This window comes from Salvelinus sp. IW2-2015, linkage group LG14 (genome assembly GCF_002910315.2).
Source record: "Salvelinus sp. IW2-2015 linkage group LG14, ASM291031v2, whole genome shotgun sequence".
Lineage (NCBI taxonomy): Eukaryota > Metazoa > Chordata > Actinopteri > Salmoniformes > Salmonidae > Salvelinus > Salvelinus sp. IW2-2015.
The window spans coordinates 5,493,504-5,511,742 of record NC_036854.1 but is presented as its reverse complement, the minus strand read 5'-3'; the positions used below and the strand labels follow the sequence as shown (position 1 = coordinate 5,511,742).

Genomic DNA, 18,239 nt, shown 5'->3' with positions numbered 1-18,239 from the left:
AGAAAGAAAGAAAGAGAAAGAGACGAATTAAGGAGAGCATACTTAAATTCACACAGGACACAGGATAAGACAGGAGAAGTACTCCAAGATAAACAGACTTTGACCCTAGTCCCCCACCACATAAACTACTGCAGCATAAATCGCGAGGCTGAGACAGGAGGGTTCAGGACATGTGGCCCCACCGATGATTACCCCCGGACAGGGCCAAACAGCAGGATATAACCCCACCCACTTTGCTAAGCACAGCCCCCCACCACTAGAGGGATATCTTCAACCACCAAACTTACCATCCTGAGACAAGGCCGAGTATAGCCCAACAAAGATCTCCGCACGGCACCAAACCCAAAGGGAGGGGGGGCGCCAACCCAACCCAAACAGGAAGATCACGTCAGCGATCATTTTCTTGCTGCATGACCCAGCTATGCTTCAGCTTCAGCTCACATATGGATGGCCTGACATTCTTCTGTAGAATTCTCTGATACAGAGCAAAATTCATGGTTCCTTCTATTAAGGCAAGTCGTCCAGGTCCTGAGGCAGCAAAGCATCCCAAAACCATCACACTACCACTACCATGCTTGACCGTTGGTATAAGGTTCTTACTGTGGAATGCAGTGTTTGGTTTTTCCCAGACGTAATGGGACCCATGTTGTCCAAAAAGTTATACTTTTGACCCATCTGTCCATAGAACATTCTTCCAAGAGTCTTGATGATCATGCAGGTTCCAGGTGTTTTTTTGCAAACTTGGGTTAACTGCTTGAAAATCCATAAATGTCGCTGAGTTAAAGCAGTTCTGGATACAAGAGTGGGCCAAAATTCCTCCACCGTGATATGAGAGACTGATCAATAACTGCAAGAAGCATTTGGTTGCAGTTATTGCAGCTAAAGGTGGCACAACCAGTTATTGAGTGTAAGAGGGCAATTACTTTTTCACACAGGGAAATTGGGTGTTGCATAACTTTGATAATTAAATATATAAAATAAGTATCAATTTGTAATTTTTTGGGGCAAACTCTGGTTCCCTTTATCTAAAATTAGGTTTTGGTTGATAACATTAAAATCAAATCAAATCAAATTGTAGTTTGTAGTGCTTTCGCTGAAAAGCCTATTTGAAATCGGACACTTTGGTGGGATTAACAACAAGATTACCTTTAAAATGATATAAGACACATGAATGTCTGAGTAATTTTAATTATGAGATTTCTGTTTTTTGAATTTGGCGCCCTGCACTGTCACTGGCTGCTGTCATATCGATCCCAGGGACGGGATTGCAGCCATAGGAAGTTATTAACTTAATCCCACCAAAGTGTCCGATTTCAAATATGCTTTTCAGCGAAAGCACTACAAACGATTATGTTAGGTCACCACAAAACCACAATAAGCACAGACATTTTTCCAGCGAAAGATAGCTTTCACAAAAAGCAGAAATAGAGATAAAATTAATCACTAACCTTTGATTATCTTCATCAGATGACACTCATAGGACTTCATGTTACACAATATATGCATGTTTTGTTTGATAAAGTTTATATTTATATCAAAAAATCTGAGTTTACATTGGCACGTTACATTCACTAGTTCCAAAAACATAAAGTGATTTTGCATAGCCACATCGTTTCAACAGAAATACTCATCATAAATGTAGATGTTACAAGTTATACACATGGAATTATAGATATACCTCTCCTTAACCTCTAACGAGCCTCTACCCCGGATCCGGGAGCACCCCCCACCCCACCCCACACTGATTAGCATCGTTAGCATAGCGTCACAATTAAATAGTAGCATCTAAATATCATTAAATCACAAGTCCAAGCCACCTAATGAAAGATACAAATCTTGTGAATAAAGCCACCATTTCAGATTTTTAAAATGTTTTACAGGGAAGACACAATATGTAAATCTATTAGCTAACCACGTTAGCAAAATACACCACTATTCTAACTCCATCAGTTTCTTACTCCTTCAGGTGCTATCACCAATTCGGCTCAACTAAGATATTGATAGCCAATAACCTATAAAAAAAACCATCAGATCACAGTCTGATAACATATTCATGGTATAGGATAGTTTTTGTTAGAAAAAAGTGCATATTTCAGGTAGAAATCACAGTTTACAATTGCACCGACCATCACAAATTGACTAGAATTACTAGATAGAGCAACGTGTATGACCAATTTACTCATCATAAAACATTTCATAAGAATAGACAAAGCATAGCAATGGAAAGACCCAGTTCTTGTGATTTCAGACCATATTTCAGATTTTCTAAGCGTTTTACAGCGAAAACACAATAAATCGATAAGTTAGCATGCCACATGTGAAAACGTTACCAGAGCATCGATTCCAGCCAAAGAGCACTATAACGTAATCACCGCCAAAATATATTAATTTTTTCACTAACCTTCTCAGAATTCTTCCGATGACACTCCTGAACATTCATTTTACAATATACATATACAGTTTGTTCGAAAAGGTGCATATTAGCCATACAAAACCGTGGTTACACATAAAAATACTAGGAAATCAAGCCTCAATATGTCTGACGTCATCTATCAGAGTGATCTAGTTTAATTGAAAGCTAATCATATTACTTGACTAAAAAAATACAGGGTTGACAGCAATCGAAAGACAAATTAGTTCTTAATGCAACCGCTGATTTACATTTTTAAAATTATCCTTACTTTTCAATACAGGGTTGGCCAAGTGAAGCTATACCAAACAAAATGGCGAAATATGCGTTTAAAATATTTCGACAGAAAACACGGTTTATCATATTAAATATTGCTTACTTTGAGCTGTTTCTTTCCATCAGATTCTTGGGCAATGTATCCTTTCTATGTTATAAACTTGTCTTTTGGTCGATAAGATGTCCTCTGTCCTTCGAAATGTCCACCACCAACGACCCGACACCCTAAAACGTGTCCAAACTTTCAGAGCGCACAACAAAGAAATTCCTCAAAATCCCACTAAACGGATATAAATTGCTATAAAAACGTTTCAAATTCACTACATTATGATGTTTTTAACAACTATAACGACTGAAAACATGACCGGAGAATATTGCTGGTTAGAAACGATTTGGAACGAGGCAGGTCCGATGGCCTTCACGCTTGAGGCGCACGTTGGGAAAGGGGGGTCTCTGTACATTTTTGTCATTTATAATGGCTGTGAACGTCCCATCGATTTCATTGAAAACGTGATGACGTACAGACACCCAGAGGAAGACGTAGGCAGTGTCGGTTTCTTCATAGCATTCACTGTGGCCTTATAAACAGACCCCAGATCAGAGGTAAAAATTTCTGAAATCTGAACCTGTCATGAAAAGTGCTGTAGAAATTGTTCTGTACCACTCAGAGACAAAATTCCAACTTCTATAGAAACTAGAAGGTGTTTTCTATCCAATAATAACAATAATATGCATATTGTACGATCAAGGAATTTAGCACGAGGCAGTTTAATTTGGAGACACAAATATGCTAATGCGGAACAGCACCCCCTATAGTTGCAAGAAGTTAATGCAACCGCTGTGTCAGATTTCAATAAAACTTTACGGAAAAATAAACCATGCAATAATCTGAGACGGAGCTCAGAACAATAGCCAAATTAGCCGCCATGTTGGACTCAACAGAAACCAGAAAATACATGATAAATGTTTCCTTACCTTTGATGAACTTCATCAGAATGCAGTCCTAGGAATCCCAGGTCCACAATAAATGCTTGATTTGTTCGATAATGTCCATTATTTATGTCCAATTAGCTACTTTCGAATTGTTTACCAAACGCGCTAACCAAAGTCACAAAAGCACGGTCCACTATAACGTAACGAAATGTCCAAAAGTTCCGTAACAGTCAGTAGAAACATGTCAAACGATGTACTGAATCAATCTTTAGAATGTTCTTAACTTCTAGTTCCTCCCAAACCCGGATCCGGGAGCACCCCCCACCAGTAAAAAAGCTGACTAGCATAGCGTCACAAGTAAATACTAGCATCTAAATATCATTAAATCACAAGTCCAAGACACCAGATGAAAGATACACTTCTTGTGAATCTAGCCACCATTTCTGATTTTAAAATGTTTTACAGGGAAGACACAATATGTAAATCTATTAGCTAACCACGTTAGCAAAAGACACCATTTTCTTACTCCACCATTTTTTCACTCCATCAGTAGCTATCACCAATTCGACCAAATAAAGAAAATAAATAGCCACTAACCAAGAAAAAACTTCATCAGATGACAGTCTGATAACATATTTATTGTATAGCATATGTTTTGTTAGACAAATGTGCATATTTCAGGTATAAATCATAGTTTACCATTGCAGCCACCATCACAACTCGACTAGATATACTACAGAGAGCAACGTGTATTACCTAATTACTCATCATAAAACATTTCTTAAAAATACACAGCGTACAGCAATTGAAAGACAAGATCTTGTGAATCCAGACAATATTTCAGATTTTCTAAGTGTTTTACAGCGAAAACACAATATATCGTTATATTAGCATACCACATCGTGCAAACATTACCCCAGCATTGATTCAAGCAAAAAGAGCGATAACGTTATCACCACCAAATATATTAATTTTTTCACTAACCTTCTCAGAATTCTTCAGATGACACTCCTGTAACATCATATTACAACATACATATAGAGTTTGTTCGAAAATGTGCATATTTAGCCACAAAAATCGTGGTTATACAATGAGAAAAGTAGCCAAACTGGCCAGAAAATGTTGGGCGCCATCTTGGAGAGTGACTTAGTCTAATCAATAAATAATCATAAACTTGACTAAAAAATACAGCGTGGACAGCAATTGAAAGACACAATTAGTTCTTAATGCAATCGCTGAATTACATTTTTTAAAATTAACCTTACTGCGCAATACAGGGTGCGCCAAAGCGAAGCTACCCCAAAGAAAATGGCGTTATGCGTTTAAACATTTTTCAACAGAACAACATTTATCAGCATAAATAGTTCTTACTATTAGCTGAGCTTCCATCAGAAATCTTGGGCAATGTGTCCTTTCTCCGGTCTAATCGTCTTTTGGTCGAAAGATGTCCTCTTGTCCTGTCGAAATGGCCACTAACGTTCGGCATGTACCGGAAAAGTGTCCAACTCTTGAAAGTGCGTCACAAAGAAATGCCAGAAAATCGCAATAAATTGCTATAAACTGCTATAAGTCGGTTTAAATTAACTACCTTATGATGTCTTTAACACCTATAACGAATAAAAACATGACCGGGGATATAGAACTTGCTAAACCAAAGCTTGGAAGAGGCCAGTCCGACGTCCATCGTGCGTCAAGCGCAGGGCAGAAAAAAAGGTACTTCCGCAATTTGGGTTTATATAAAAGTCCCAGATTGCGCAATCGACCCCATTCAAATTGTCACCACTTACTGACATCTAGAGGAAGGCGTAGGCAGTGTTTGTAGCCCCACAGCATTCACAGGGACTTATAAACTGACCTGGGAACAGAGGCCAAGATTTCTGAAATCTCACTCCCTGGCAGGAAAAGTGCTGTAGAATGAGTTCTGTTCCACCCACAGACATAATTCAAAACGGTTTTAGAAACTAGAGATTGTTTTCTATCCAATAGTAATAATAATATGCATATTGTACGAGCAAGAATTGAGTACGAGGCAGTTTAATTGGAAATGTAAAAAAAAAATAGTGCTAACAGCTCCCCCTATTGACAAAAGGTTCTTAACATACATCTTGAGTAACGTTCCAACCGGAGAATTACATTGACTTCAGTTGACCGATGGAACGGAGCTCCCTCTCACGTGAACGCGCCAGTTCAATGCGTGGGCACCTCATGGCAGTGATTACTCATTCCTGTCTCCTTCGCCCCCCTTCACATTAGAGTCATCAGACAAAGTTCTATTGACTGTTGACATCTAGTGGAAGCCGTAGGAAGTGAAAACTCATCCATATCTCGCTGTAATTTCAATGAGAGCTTGGTTGAAAATCTGGCACCCCCAGAAAATATCCAAAACAGAAAGTGGAACTTCTCAGGTTTTTGCCTGCCATATGAGTTCTGTTATACTCACAGACATAATTCAAACCGTTTAAGAAACTTCAGAGTGTTTCTATCCAATACTAATAATAATATGCATATATTAGCAACTATGACATAGGAGCAGGCGGTTTACTCTGGGCACCTCTGTGCACCTTTCATCCAAGCTACTCAATACTGCCCCTTCAGCCATAAGAAGTTAAAGTCCCCACCACCTCTGGGTGAACGCTTTCTTGTTTGCTTACAGCTTATTCAATTCTGTCTTTGTGCCAGCCTCTGACCGTGGTGATATGTAAACAGCTACAAAGAATACAGATGAAAACTCTCTCAGTAGGTAGTGTGGTCTTCAGCTTTATCATGAGATACTCTACCTCAGGCGAGCAATAGCTCGAGACTTCCTTAGATATCGTGCACCAGCTGTTGTTTACAAAAATACATAGACCGCCGCCACTTGTCTTACCAGACGCCGCTGTTCTATCCTGCCAGTACATCGTATAACCAGCCAGCTGTATGTTGATATTGTCGTCGTTCAGCCACGACTCCGTGAAGCATAAGATTTTCCATTCCTTGTCAAAATTATGGAAAATCAGAAAGGAGGCAGACACTTTTTCACGTCACTGTATATCACCGTGGCAAGGCATATGAACTAACGAGTTATAGAGCAAACAACGCAATTATCACAACACATAGGTTGTAATATGGCTTTTTTTCCCTGGTTTGTTTTCTCCAGTGATTTTAGCTACACACCGCTACTGCTCTTGAATGCAGCCTGCCTGCCTCCCTGCCTCCCTGAGCAACAAGAGTGAACTCAACAGACAATATCACACAGAGCTGAGGAGAGGATGGGGTGAGGTTGAGGACGGGAAGAAGGGAGACTCAAAATATCTTCCTTTCCACACATACAACCTCTCACGTAGTTTACCATTCATTTCCATGTACCCTCCCTCCCTCTCTGAGTTTCCTCGAACAGTGTTTTCCGTTAAATACAGCTCACTTCAGCCTCAGTGTGTAAGGCCAGTGAAGACAAGGTGGCCATTTTTCCTGTCAACAAACTGACAGAGATCTCACTAGAACTGTCACAACATTCTAGAACACTTGAGAACAGAACAGGCTGTGAGACCGAACCAAAGCAAAGCCTTATTTACCCCAATACTCACTCTGTCACCAAAACTTGGAAATACCTGTTTGATACTGTTTGATAGTCCACTTATCAAACTTCTAAGTGACACTGAAGAGAGGTTACTTTATGTTGCTGATCGCTGTATAGTTGGGGTTAAACAAATTAGGAAAGTGTCAGTAGAAGTCTGCTTGGCTGAACGTCAGTCACGGTTAATAACGCTCCGGCTAGTAGCAACGTTTCTGGTTGGCACAGATCTAAGATCAGCTTAGCCTCACCCAATGTTAAACTATAATTAACTGCTCTTCAGGATTAGAGAAACTTTCAAACGCTCCCCCTTCATATCCTTCGTCTTCTCCTTCATCATCTCCTTTGTCATCTCCATAATCTCCTTGTCTCCTCTCCTTCACCACAGCTGATCAGAAAGGAGCTGATGTGTTGCAGAAAGCCCTCCCAGCAATCACCTTGACTGATCCAATCCCACTAGATCATTGGAGAGGAGGAGAGAGAAAGTCCTGTTGGAGTGGCGTTGTGGCTGAGTCAGTGGGTTGGTGAGATTGGCTGGAGAAAAGAAGAGGTGGAGAGGAGAAGGGAGGATGAGAGCTGAGGAGTAGGGAGGAGAGGAGAGCAGAGGAGAGGAAAAGAAGGGAGAGGGGAGGGGAGGAAAGGAAAGGAGAAAGAGGAGATGATATGATAGGAAAGAAGAGGAGATGGGATGAGAGGAGATTATTTAAAAGAAATAAGACAAGAGTAAAGGAGAAGAAAGTAGAGAAGCTAAGAAATCTTGCCTAGTCATTGTGGCGGTGGGGGACTGCAAATGCAGGCTTTTTAAGCATTTGTTTTACTCCATCGTCATCACAGGCTGAGTAAGATGAAGCTGATGTCATACAAGTACATTCTCTCCACAAACAGAACCCCAACCACAGGACATACTGGAGGCACAAATATCCACTGCGTTTGTAGTTCCCTAGAATCCCATTGGACTGGGTTAGTATATGGTAGAGAGTGGATAATCACATTTGTTTGGTCTGGGTTCAGTGTAGGCTGAGCCAGTTAGTTCAAAGCTGATCTGAGAGCATGACCAATTAGAGGGCAGCCCACACAGCCCACATCTAAAAGAAAGGGGACAGAGGACTTAATTGACCAGATACTTTTTAATAATGCAGCCCACACACCACACACATGCACACACACACACATATATACACACACAGACACACACACATGCACTCTCCGACCACTCAAACACTTCACTTCCCAAGTGGCTATCACGTTGCCTCTCATTTAATTTCTATTTTCTTCATTTTTTTCATCCCTTCTTTCCTGGGAGGAGATGAAGTGAGGGACATTGGGCTGAGTTATGTAAAAGAAGGAGGAGAGATATTTTTAGGATGTGCATTCCCCAGTTCCAAACGGATTCTCCTATATTTTTTAATATATGAAATATAGGAAATGACATCATACAGTACATAACCATTGGCAACCTCAGAATGTGTCAGATCATGTTTCATCGTTTTTAAATAGTTGATCAAAAAAATCTATCATCTTGGCACTGTAGATTATCATTGCTTAGGAAATGTGTTCGGCCTGCAACCTCAATTCTTGGGATGTGTCGTGACCACTTAAAGTTGGGATCATCCTAGAGAAGCGTCTTCTCCTTTTCACACAGTTCTGAGCTATAGTTCGAATCAGAGTTTGATTATTAGTTACATTGTATTGTTTTTATTTGGTCATATTGCTTTCACATGACCAAATGTCAAAATAACTAAAACAAAACCACGCGTCCATGCAAGTAATTTGTTTATTAGACAAAAATGCTCATGTTAAATCATCTATGATTATCATGAAGCATCACTTGTGTGTTCCAATCTTCATATTATTTTCGCTTTGGTCTTCCAACAACATGCGTGAGGAAACCGCGCAATATCCGCTATAACTGTGACGTGAATAGGCTATGTTCAGTAACCTATATCCCAGTATAGCCCCAGTCTCCCCTAATCTGCATCGGATGAGCTCATAAATGCGATGCTGCTACTCAACTAATGTTTCAGAGATATTAAGTTATGATGCTGTGTGCCGCAGTTCATCAAATGTTCGCAGTCAAACAACCAATAATACTGTGCGACTGGTTCTTTTCCTGTGTTTGGTCCGGACTGCATTGTCTCCTGCAGCGAACTGCATTATGGAATGAATTCAAATACAAGTCTTTGTGAATGAATGTGAATTTTGTTTGTGTGCAGGTGTTGTATGGGTGTGTTTGAATGTGATCAAGGAAGTGTGTTCTGTGTATATTAATGTATGTGTTATGCGAGACCACCCTTTTTGAGCAAACCATGGTGCATTGTTTAGTGTGCTCCCAAGTGTGGATAGAGTGTTCACACCAGTCCAAACAGACCGAACTAATGCCATGTGTCCACCAGATGCACATGCGTTTTGCCGTATGTTGTTTTAGCAAGATGTCTAGCCGGTATTTTCCGTACTAGATGCACATGTGCTTCGCAAGGCTGCAGAATGGTTTGCAGCATGGAGAAAATCATCTTCGCTCTGTTCGACCAAAGCTAATAATTAGAAAAGATTGAAGTTATTCTCCTATGGAGCTACTTATTTCATAGGTTGGCAGAGCTACCAACAGACTGGTACCAGGACGCATTACAACATCTAGCTGATTTCATAGGCTGGCAGAGCTACCAACAAGACTTGGCTACCAGGACGCATTACAACATCTAGCTGATCATAGGCTGGCAGAGTCCAACAGACTGGTACCAGGACGCATTACAACATCTAGCTGATTTCTAGCTGGCAGAGGTTCCAACAGACTGGTACCAGGACGCATTACAACATCTAGCTGATTTCAAGGCTGGCAGAGCTACCAACAGACTGGTACCAGGACGCATTACAACATCTAGCTGATTTCATAGGCTGGCAGAGCTACCAACAGACTGGTACCAGGACGCATTACAACATCTAGCTGATTTCATAGGCTGGCAGAGCTACCAACAGACTGTACCAGGACGCATTAACAATCTAGCTGATTTCATAGGCTGGCAGAGGTCCAACAGACTGGTACCAGGACGCATACAACATCTAGCTGATTTCATAGGCTGGCAGAGACTACCAACAGACTGGTACCAGGACGCATTACAACATCTAGCTGATTTCATAGGCTGGCAGAGCTTCCAACAGACTGGTACCAGGACGCATTACAACATCTAGCTGATTTCATAGGCTGGCAGAGCTACCAACAGACTGGTACCAGGACGCATTACAACATCTAGCTGATTTCATAGGCGGCAGAGCTTCCAACAGACTGGTACCAGGACGCATTACAACATCTAGCTGATTTCATAGGCTGGCAGAGCTCCAACAGACTGGTACCAGGACGCATTACAACATCTAGCTGATTCATAGGCTGGCAGACTACCAACAGACTGGTACCAGGACGCATTACAACATCTAGCTGATTTCATAGGCTGGCAAGCTACCAACAGACACTGGTACACGAGGCAGCATTACAACATCTAGTATTTCAATAGGCTGCAGGCAAGCTCCAACAGACTGGTCAGTCAGAGGACGCATTACAACAATCTAGCTCGAGACTATCATAGGCTGGCACGAAGCTACCAACAGACTGGTACCAGGACGCATACGAATTCTAGCGACAATGCTTGATTTCAACTCGAGAGCGATGCAGAAAGCTCACAACAGCACTGGTGTCCACACAGGACAGTGTGCAATGGCGTAACGAAAGCATGCGTGACAAAGAACGAAATGAGAACTAATAAGATCAGGATACGTGCCAGAGCGTACCGAACAGTGCGGTACCAAGGACCTCTCCTGCACCATGACACCGTAATCAGTGCTAAGCTGACCAATGTCTCAGAATAGGTGCCAGATCAGGCTTAAACCATACGAGCGAGCTCCCGCGTACCCAGGACGCATTACAACACATCTATGTACCAGTCTGTGGTAGCTCTGCCTATCCTATGTAAGGTATCATGGTGCAGAACTAGCTGCGATGTCACATGCAGGCCTGTAACCCTAAGTCTTTTGAGCTGCTGGTACCCCACACGGACATACAATCAGCCTAGGATGTTGAAATGCAAACGTCATCTCATGGGTACCAGTCTGTTCTCATTTCATAAAAGCTCTGCCCTAGCGCCAATGAAACATCACGAAGAGGAGAGACGCGGCTACAGATCGTTAACATGTGAGATGCGTCCTGAGTACCCAGTCGTGGTGTTAGCTGGTACACCAGCCACGTGACGCATTGCACATGAACACCTACATTTAGACTGAATTTCTAGGCGCATTATTAGTGTTGGGCCCCACCAGCATAGGATGTCTTGCACCAACAGTAACTGCGTCCTGGTACCAGAGCGTCACCCTTAGCATCTAGCCATTCGGTATAGCTGTCAGGACTTTTCATCTAGGTGGCCCCAAGCACGTTTCCAAACATGACTAAATCAGCTAATGTTGGTGATCCAGTGACGCATTACAACATCTAAGCTGATGATTCGTCACCTAAGCATGGGCTACGCAGAGTCTGCCTATGGCAACCCTCTGCACAGCCAGCCTCTATGAAAACGAGGCTAAGGTACCAGGACCGATTACAACATCTAAGACTGATTTCTATAGGTCTTGGGCAGAATGCTACCCAAAAGACATTACTGGCGTCCAGGTCCCTGTCTCACGCAGCGATCTGTTGGAGTAGCCACTACAGCTCTAGCCTAGGCACTTTATGATAGATCGACGCTAGGATGCTCTTGTAATGACGTCTTACCTCAACGACTAGTACCAGGACGTCGATTTACATACCATCTAAAGTCCTGTTGATTGGCATAGGTAGCTTGCAGCATGACCCAGCCTAACTCAAATCAGAACTTCAGCGCTTTAGATCGCAGGACGATTCAACATTAAATGGCTCGACATGTCATATTTAGGGCGTGCTCGCTCAGAGTCTCCATGCTCCTAGTATGAGAAGCTCTGACCAAGCCCTCTTGAAATCAGCTAATGTGGTACCAGGATATGGAATGCGTCCTCGCATTACAAACAGTGCTATAGCCTGATTTCAATAGGGCTGGCTGCTCTCTGAGAGTAGCTTAGCCCATGCACTCAATACAGGAAATCGAGCAACTTATGGTACTCGAGTACTAGCATGACGTTCCTATCTAACATGGTCGACCACTGCCATATCTTCGAGTAGGCTGGCCCGTCGTCTATGGTTACAAGCACACAGCGACGTCGGAGTACCAGCCTATCTTCGAATAAAGTCCCAACAAAGTAACTAGCTTGAGTTTCATAAGCTGACTGGCCAGATGCCTGTCCCGATAAACACGCTAGTTGGTTGGAAGCTCTCGTATGAGTCGCCAGGGCGCTACCAATGGAGAATCAGCTAGATGTTGTGAAGGCGGTCCTGTACGCATTACACAACATCTAGCTGATTTCATAGGCTGGCAGAGCTACCAACAGACTGGTACCAGAGGACGCAATTACAACATCTAGCTGATTTCAATAGGCTGGCAGAGCTTACCCAAACAGACTGGTACCAGACGCATTACAAACATCTAAGCTGATTTCAATAGCTGAGCAAGAGAAGCTACCAACTCCAGAACTCGGTACCAGGACGCATTGCAACATCTAGCTGATTTCATAGGCTGGCAGAGCTACCAACAGACTGGTACCAGGACGCATACAACATCTAGCTGATTTCATAGGCTGGCAGAGCTACCAACAGACTGTACCAGGACGCATTACAACATCTAGCTGATTTCATAGGCTGGCAGAGCTTCCAACAGACTGGTACCAGGACGCATTACAACATCTAGCTGATTTCATAGCTGGCAGAGCTACCAACAGACTGGTACCAGGACGCATTACAACATCTAGCTGATTCATACGGCTGGCAGAGCTACCAAACAGATGGTACCAGGACGCATTTACAACATCTAGCTGATTTCATAGGCTGGCAGAGCTTCCAACAGACTGGTACCAGGACGCATTACAACATCTAGCTGATTTCATAGGCTGGCAGAGCACCAAACCAGACTGGACCAGGACGCATTACAACATCTAGCTGATTTCATAGGTTGGCAGAGCTACCAACAGACTGGTACCAGGACGCATTACAACATCTAGCTGATTCATACGCTGGCAGAGCTACCAACAGACTGGTGCATTACAACGATTCATCTATTTTGTTTCTATTCTTCTGTCACATTCATCTCTAGCAACATCAATAAATTGAACTGGTTGTTCCTGTATACGGTACTGATTTCAAATCATGATGGCATGCTAAATTACCCGCAGAACAGTTATGCGTGTATTCATTTTGTTGGCTGGTTTGCACTACCCAAACGTAGTAATGATGAATTGTCCCAGTGTCATTCTTACCGGAGACACATTTCCAGTCATTCAGATGGTATCTTCTCATCTCTAACTACAAATCAAATCAAATCAAATTGTATTGGTCACATACACATGGTTAGCAGAGGGCGGGGTCGTTGCACAGGGCGGGGTCGAGACCCAGGGTTGCGAGCTTAATGACGAGTTTGGAGGGTACTATGGTGTTAAATGCTGAGCTGTAGTCGATAAACAGCATTCTTACATAGGTATTCCACTTGTCCAGATAGGTTAGGGCAGTGTGCAGTGTGATTGCGATTGCGTCGTCTGTGGACCTATTGGGGCGGTAAGCAAATTGGAGTGGGTCTAGGGTGTCAGGTAGGGTGGAGGTGATATGATCCTTGACTAGTCTCTCAAAGCACTTCATGATGACGGAAGTGAGTGCTACGTGGCGAGAGTCATTTAGCTCAGTTACCTTAGCTTCCTTGGGGAACAGGAACAATGGTGACCCTCTTGAAGCATGTGGGAACAGCAGACTGGGATAGGGATTGATTGAATATGTCCGTAAACACACCAGCCAGCTGGTCTGCGCATGCTCTGAGGACGCGGCTTGGGATGCCGTCTGGGCCGGCAGCCTTGCAAGGGTTAACACGTTTAAATATTTTACTCACATTGGCTGCAGTGAAGGAGAGCCCGCAGGTCTTGGTAGCGGGTCGTGTCGGTGGCACTGTATTGTCCTCAAAAAGAGCAAAGAAGTTGTTTAGTTTGTCTGGGAGCAAGACATCGGGGTCCACGACGGGGCTGGTTTTCTTTTTGTAGTCCGTGATTGACTGTAGACCCTGCCACATACCTCTCGTGTCTGAGCCGTTGAATTGCGACTACTTCGTCTCTATACTGACGCTTAGCTTGTTTGATTGTCTTGCGGAGGGAATAGCTACACTGTTTGTATTCGGTCATGTTTCCGGTCGCCTTGCCCTGATTAAAAGCAGTGCTTCGCGCTTTCAGTTTTGCACGAATGCTGCCATCAATCCACGTTTTCTGGTTGGAGAAGGCTTTAATAGTCGCCGTGGGTACAACATCACCGATGCACTTGCTAATAAACTCGCTCACCGAATCAGCGTATACATCAATGTTGTTGTTCGACGCTATCCGGAACATATCCCAGTCCACGTGATCGAAGCAATCTTGAAGCGTGGAATCAGATTGGTCGGACCAGCGTTGAACAGACCTGAGCACGGGCGTTTCCTGTTTTAGTTTCTGTCTATAGGCTGGGAGCAACAAAATGGAGTTGTGGTCAGATTTGCCAAAAGGAGGGCAAGGGAGGGCTTTCTATGCGTTGCGGAAGTTAGAGTAACAATGATCCAGAATTTTGCCAGCCGGGTCGCACATTCGATATGCTGATAAAATTTAGGGAGCCTTGTTTTCAGATTAGCCTTGTTAAAATCCCCAGCTACAATAAATGCAGCCTCAGGATATGTGGTTTCCAGTTTACATAGAGTCCAATGAAGTTCTTTCAGGGACGTCGATGTGTCTGCTTGGGGGGGATATACACGACTGTGATTATAATCGAAGAGATTTCTCATGGTAGATAATGCGGTCGGCATTTGATTATAAGGAATTCTAGGTCAGGTGAACAAAAGGACTTGAGTTCCTGTATGTTGTTATGATCACACCACGACTCGTTAATCATAAGGCATACACCCCTGCCCTTCTTCTTACCAGAGAGATGTTTGTTTCTGTCGGCGCGATGCGTGGAGAAACCAGGTGGCTGTACCGACTCTGATAACGTATCCCGAGTGAGCCATGTTTCCGTGAAACAGAGAACGTTACAATCTCTGATGTCTCTCTGGAAGGCAACCCTTGCTCGGATTTCGTCTACCTTGTTGTCAAGAGACTGGACATTGGCGAGTAGTATACTCGGGAGCGGTGGGCGATGTGCCCGTCTACGGAGCCTGACCAGAAGACCGCTCCGTCTGCCCTTTCTGCGGCGCCGTTGTTTTGGGTCGCTTGCTGGGATCCGATCCATTGTCCTGGGTGGTGGACCAAACAGAGGATCTGCTTCAGGAAAGTTCTATTCCTGGTCATAATTTTGGTAAGTTGACGTTGCTCTTATATCCAATAGTTCCTCCCGGCTGTATGTAATAAGACTTAAGATTTCCTGGGGTAACAATAGCCGTCATGACTACCTATGCATGTGTGATGGGTTGTGTGTCCTGGAGTGTGTGTTTAAGCATGTGTATGTGTATGCATGAATGAGTGATTGGGTTTTGTTATGTAAGTATATTGGTGTCCGCGAGTGTTCACCTGCTTTGTGATTTTGTTTGTGTGTGTTCAGGGGCGGATTGGCCATTTGGCATTTCGGTCAAAAGGAAAAAAATGGGTCGGTGTTTTAGAAAGGCCAGGTTCACAGTCCGCCCGTGTGTGTATGTGTGTGCGTGCGAGTGTGTGTGTGATGCATGTCGAGCAGCCTGACACCTCTCCTCAAACGCATGAATATATTAATTATACTGCAGAGCAGTGGAGTGGAGACAGGGACCAGCTCTACCCAGGTGTGTGTGTGTTTGTGTATAGTCTGACAGTATGCACTGCTTCTCACTACTGCCCTGCAGCCAGAAAGATACTGAGATACAGAGAGGGAGAGAGGGAGAAAAACACCTAGAGAAAGAGAAGGGGAGGAGGGGGATTGGATTTGGGGAGCAAGTGAAAAAGATAATCTAAAAGATGGACATGGGAAGAGAGAGAAGAAGAGAGAGGGGACGAGTGGATGGGAGGAAAAGGAGAGGGAGAGCTGTGTGTACAGCTGTGTGCATGTGTGAGAGGTGTGTGACGTTTAAGACGAGGGAGGAACCTTTTTTGGGGGCCTTATTTCCATTACAGCATATTGGATGATTGTCATTCGTAGTCCATTCACCCAGCTCAATGTAACATCAATAGGCTAAGGATACTACATGACACTCTAATTTTCCCTATACCCATCATGAGGTTGCTACAACCTAGCCTATGAGTGTAAGTTTACAACAAAGGTGCTCAGGTCAAGAGGAAAATTTAGAGTAATCTAGCTGATTTTGGGTGTAATCATTAGTCCAATAGTTGCAAACGAGAGTTTGTATTAGACAAATTCTGATATTTTTATCCCCGTTTTTCTACAGAATCAGCAGAATGAATTCACCCCTGATCACACACAAACACAGTTCACTTTCATAGCAGCCACATACAAACAGCATGATAATTTTCTCTCACCTTTTCCCTTCGCTTGTGGACATCAGTGCACAACACCAGCTGTCTGTGACCAGGCGAAAAAACCTTTCCAAGCAAACCTTCATATCATAACTGCTAACCACTACACACATTGTTGTCACCATATTAGCTAACGTCATAGTAAACATAGCTAGAATTAACGCGGTAGTTAACCCGCTACAATCATGCAGTACAGTGTACCATCAGCAAGCATTTTAGCAGGTGGCAATTAATTGATAAAACCAAAAACTTTCCTCAACTTGGAAGAATTCCAGTGTTGTATAGCCATAGCCAGCTAGCTAACATAGCATCCCTCTCTGTTTGAGCTGGGTATTTGAGTAGGCTAAACTAGCTAGCTGCATTCACTAGCTAAGTGAAAGTGAAAAAAATACAATGAAATCTCTCTCTCACTTCTCCTTCATTTTGAAAGAAATGAATTTGTTCAAAACTGTTCAACTATTGTCTTTCTTTCTCGTTTAGTCAACTATTCACCACATGTATGCACTGCAGTGCTAGCTAGCAGTGCTATTCTTTCAGTACTATATTAATTCTCTGATCCTTTAATTGGGTGGACAACATGTCAGTTCATGCTGCAAGAGCTCTGATAGGTTGGAGGACGTCCTCCGAAGTTGTCATAATTACTGTGTAAGTCTATGGAAGGGGATGAGAACCATGAGCCTCCTAGGTTTTGTATTGAAGTCAATGTACCCAGAGGAGGACAGAAACAAGCTGTCCTCTGGCTACACCCTGGTGCTACCCTACAGAGTGCTGTTGAGGCTACTGTAGACCTTCATTCCAAAACAGTGTGTTTTAATCATTTATTTGGTGACATGAATATATTTGGTATAGTTTTATGTAAAAAGGATAACTTTTTTAATGTTTCACTGTTTTTATTTTTATAAAATTAATTGAGGAGGATGGTCTTCCCCTTCCTCCTCTGAGGAACCTCCACTCATGTGTATGTGTGTGACTCTGCATGCATGTGTGTCCAGTCCAACAGAACCGGATGATACTCATGTTCATGAGTTGTGTATCATACGTCATTGGGGCCCCTTGACTAGTCAGGGAACGACAGGGATGAGCAGAGCCTATGGGACAGGACCACTTTAGGGGCTCTTGTACCAGTCCCTGTAGCCAACAGGGCAGAACCAGACCCAGACAGACAAAGAGAAGGAGAAGGAGAGCGAGAGAGAGAAAGAGGAGAGGGAGAGGGAGAGAGGGAGGAGAGAGAGAGAGAGAGAGAGAGAGAGAGTGGAAGAGATAGAGAGCGAAAAAGGGAGGAGAGATAGGACATGGATAATGATGGATGATCCAGGGATGGTGTGATTCGTCATACATACAGCCCATGATTTTCATGTTTAAACTCTCAAATGGCTGCAGTGTGCATTTTTGAAGGGCATTTTTGGATCAGATGTGGGCTTGAATCCTACAAAGTGGTTGACTAACTCCTCTTCATTCACCATTTGATACCCAACCCTTAGCTAACTCTACAATAATGCTATTCTACTTCCTCTCCTCTTG

General features: G+C 43.1%; 1 protein-coding gene across 1 annotated transcript in view; it reads left to right on the top strand.

The window, feature by feature from the left end:
* LOC111973027 (syntaxin-binding protein 5-like) overlaps positions 1–18,239 on the top strand; it is a 171,037-nt gene that overhangs the window by 71,098 nt on the left and 81,700 nt on the right. Inside the window, exon 4 of the mRNA XM_070446444.1 lies at positions 9,383–9,393. Coding sequence (XP_070302545.1) covers positions 9,383–9,393 — 11 coding nt within the window. The remainder of the gene's footprint in view (positions 1–9,382; positions 9,394–18,239) is intronic.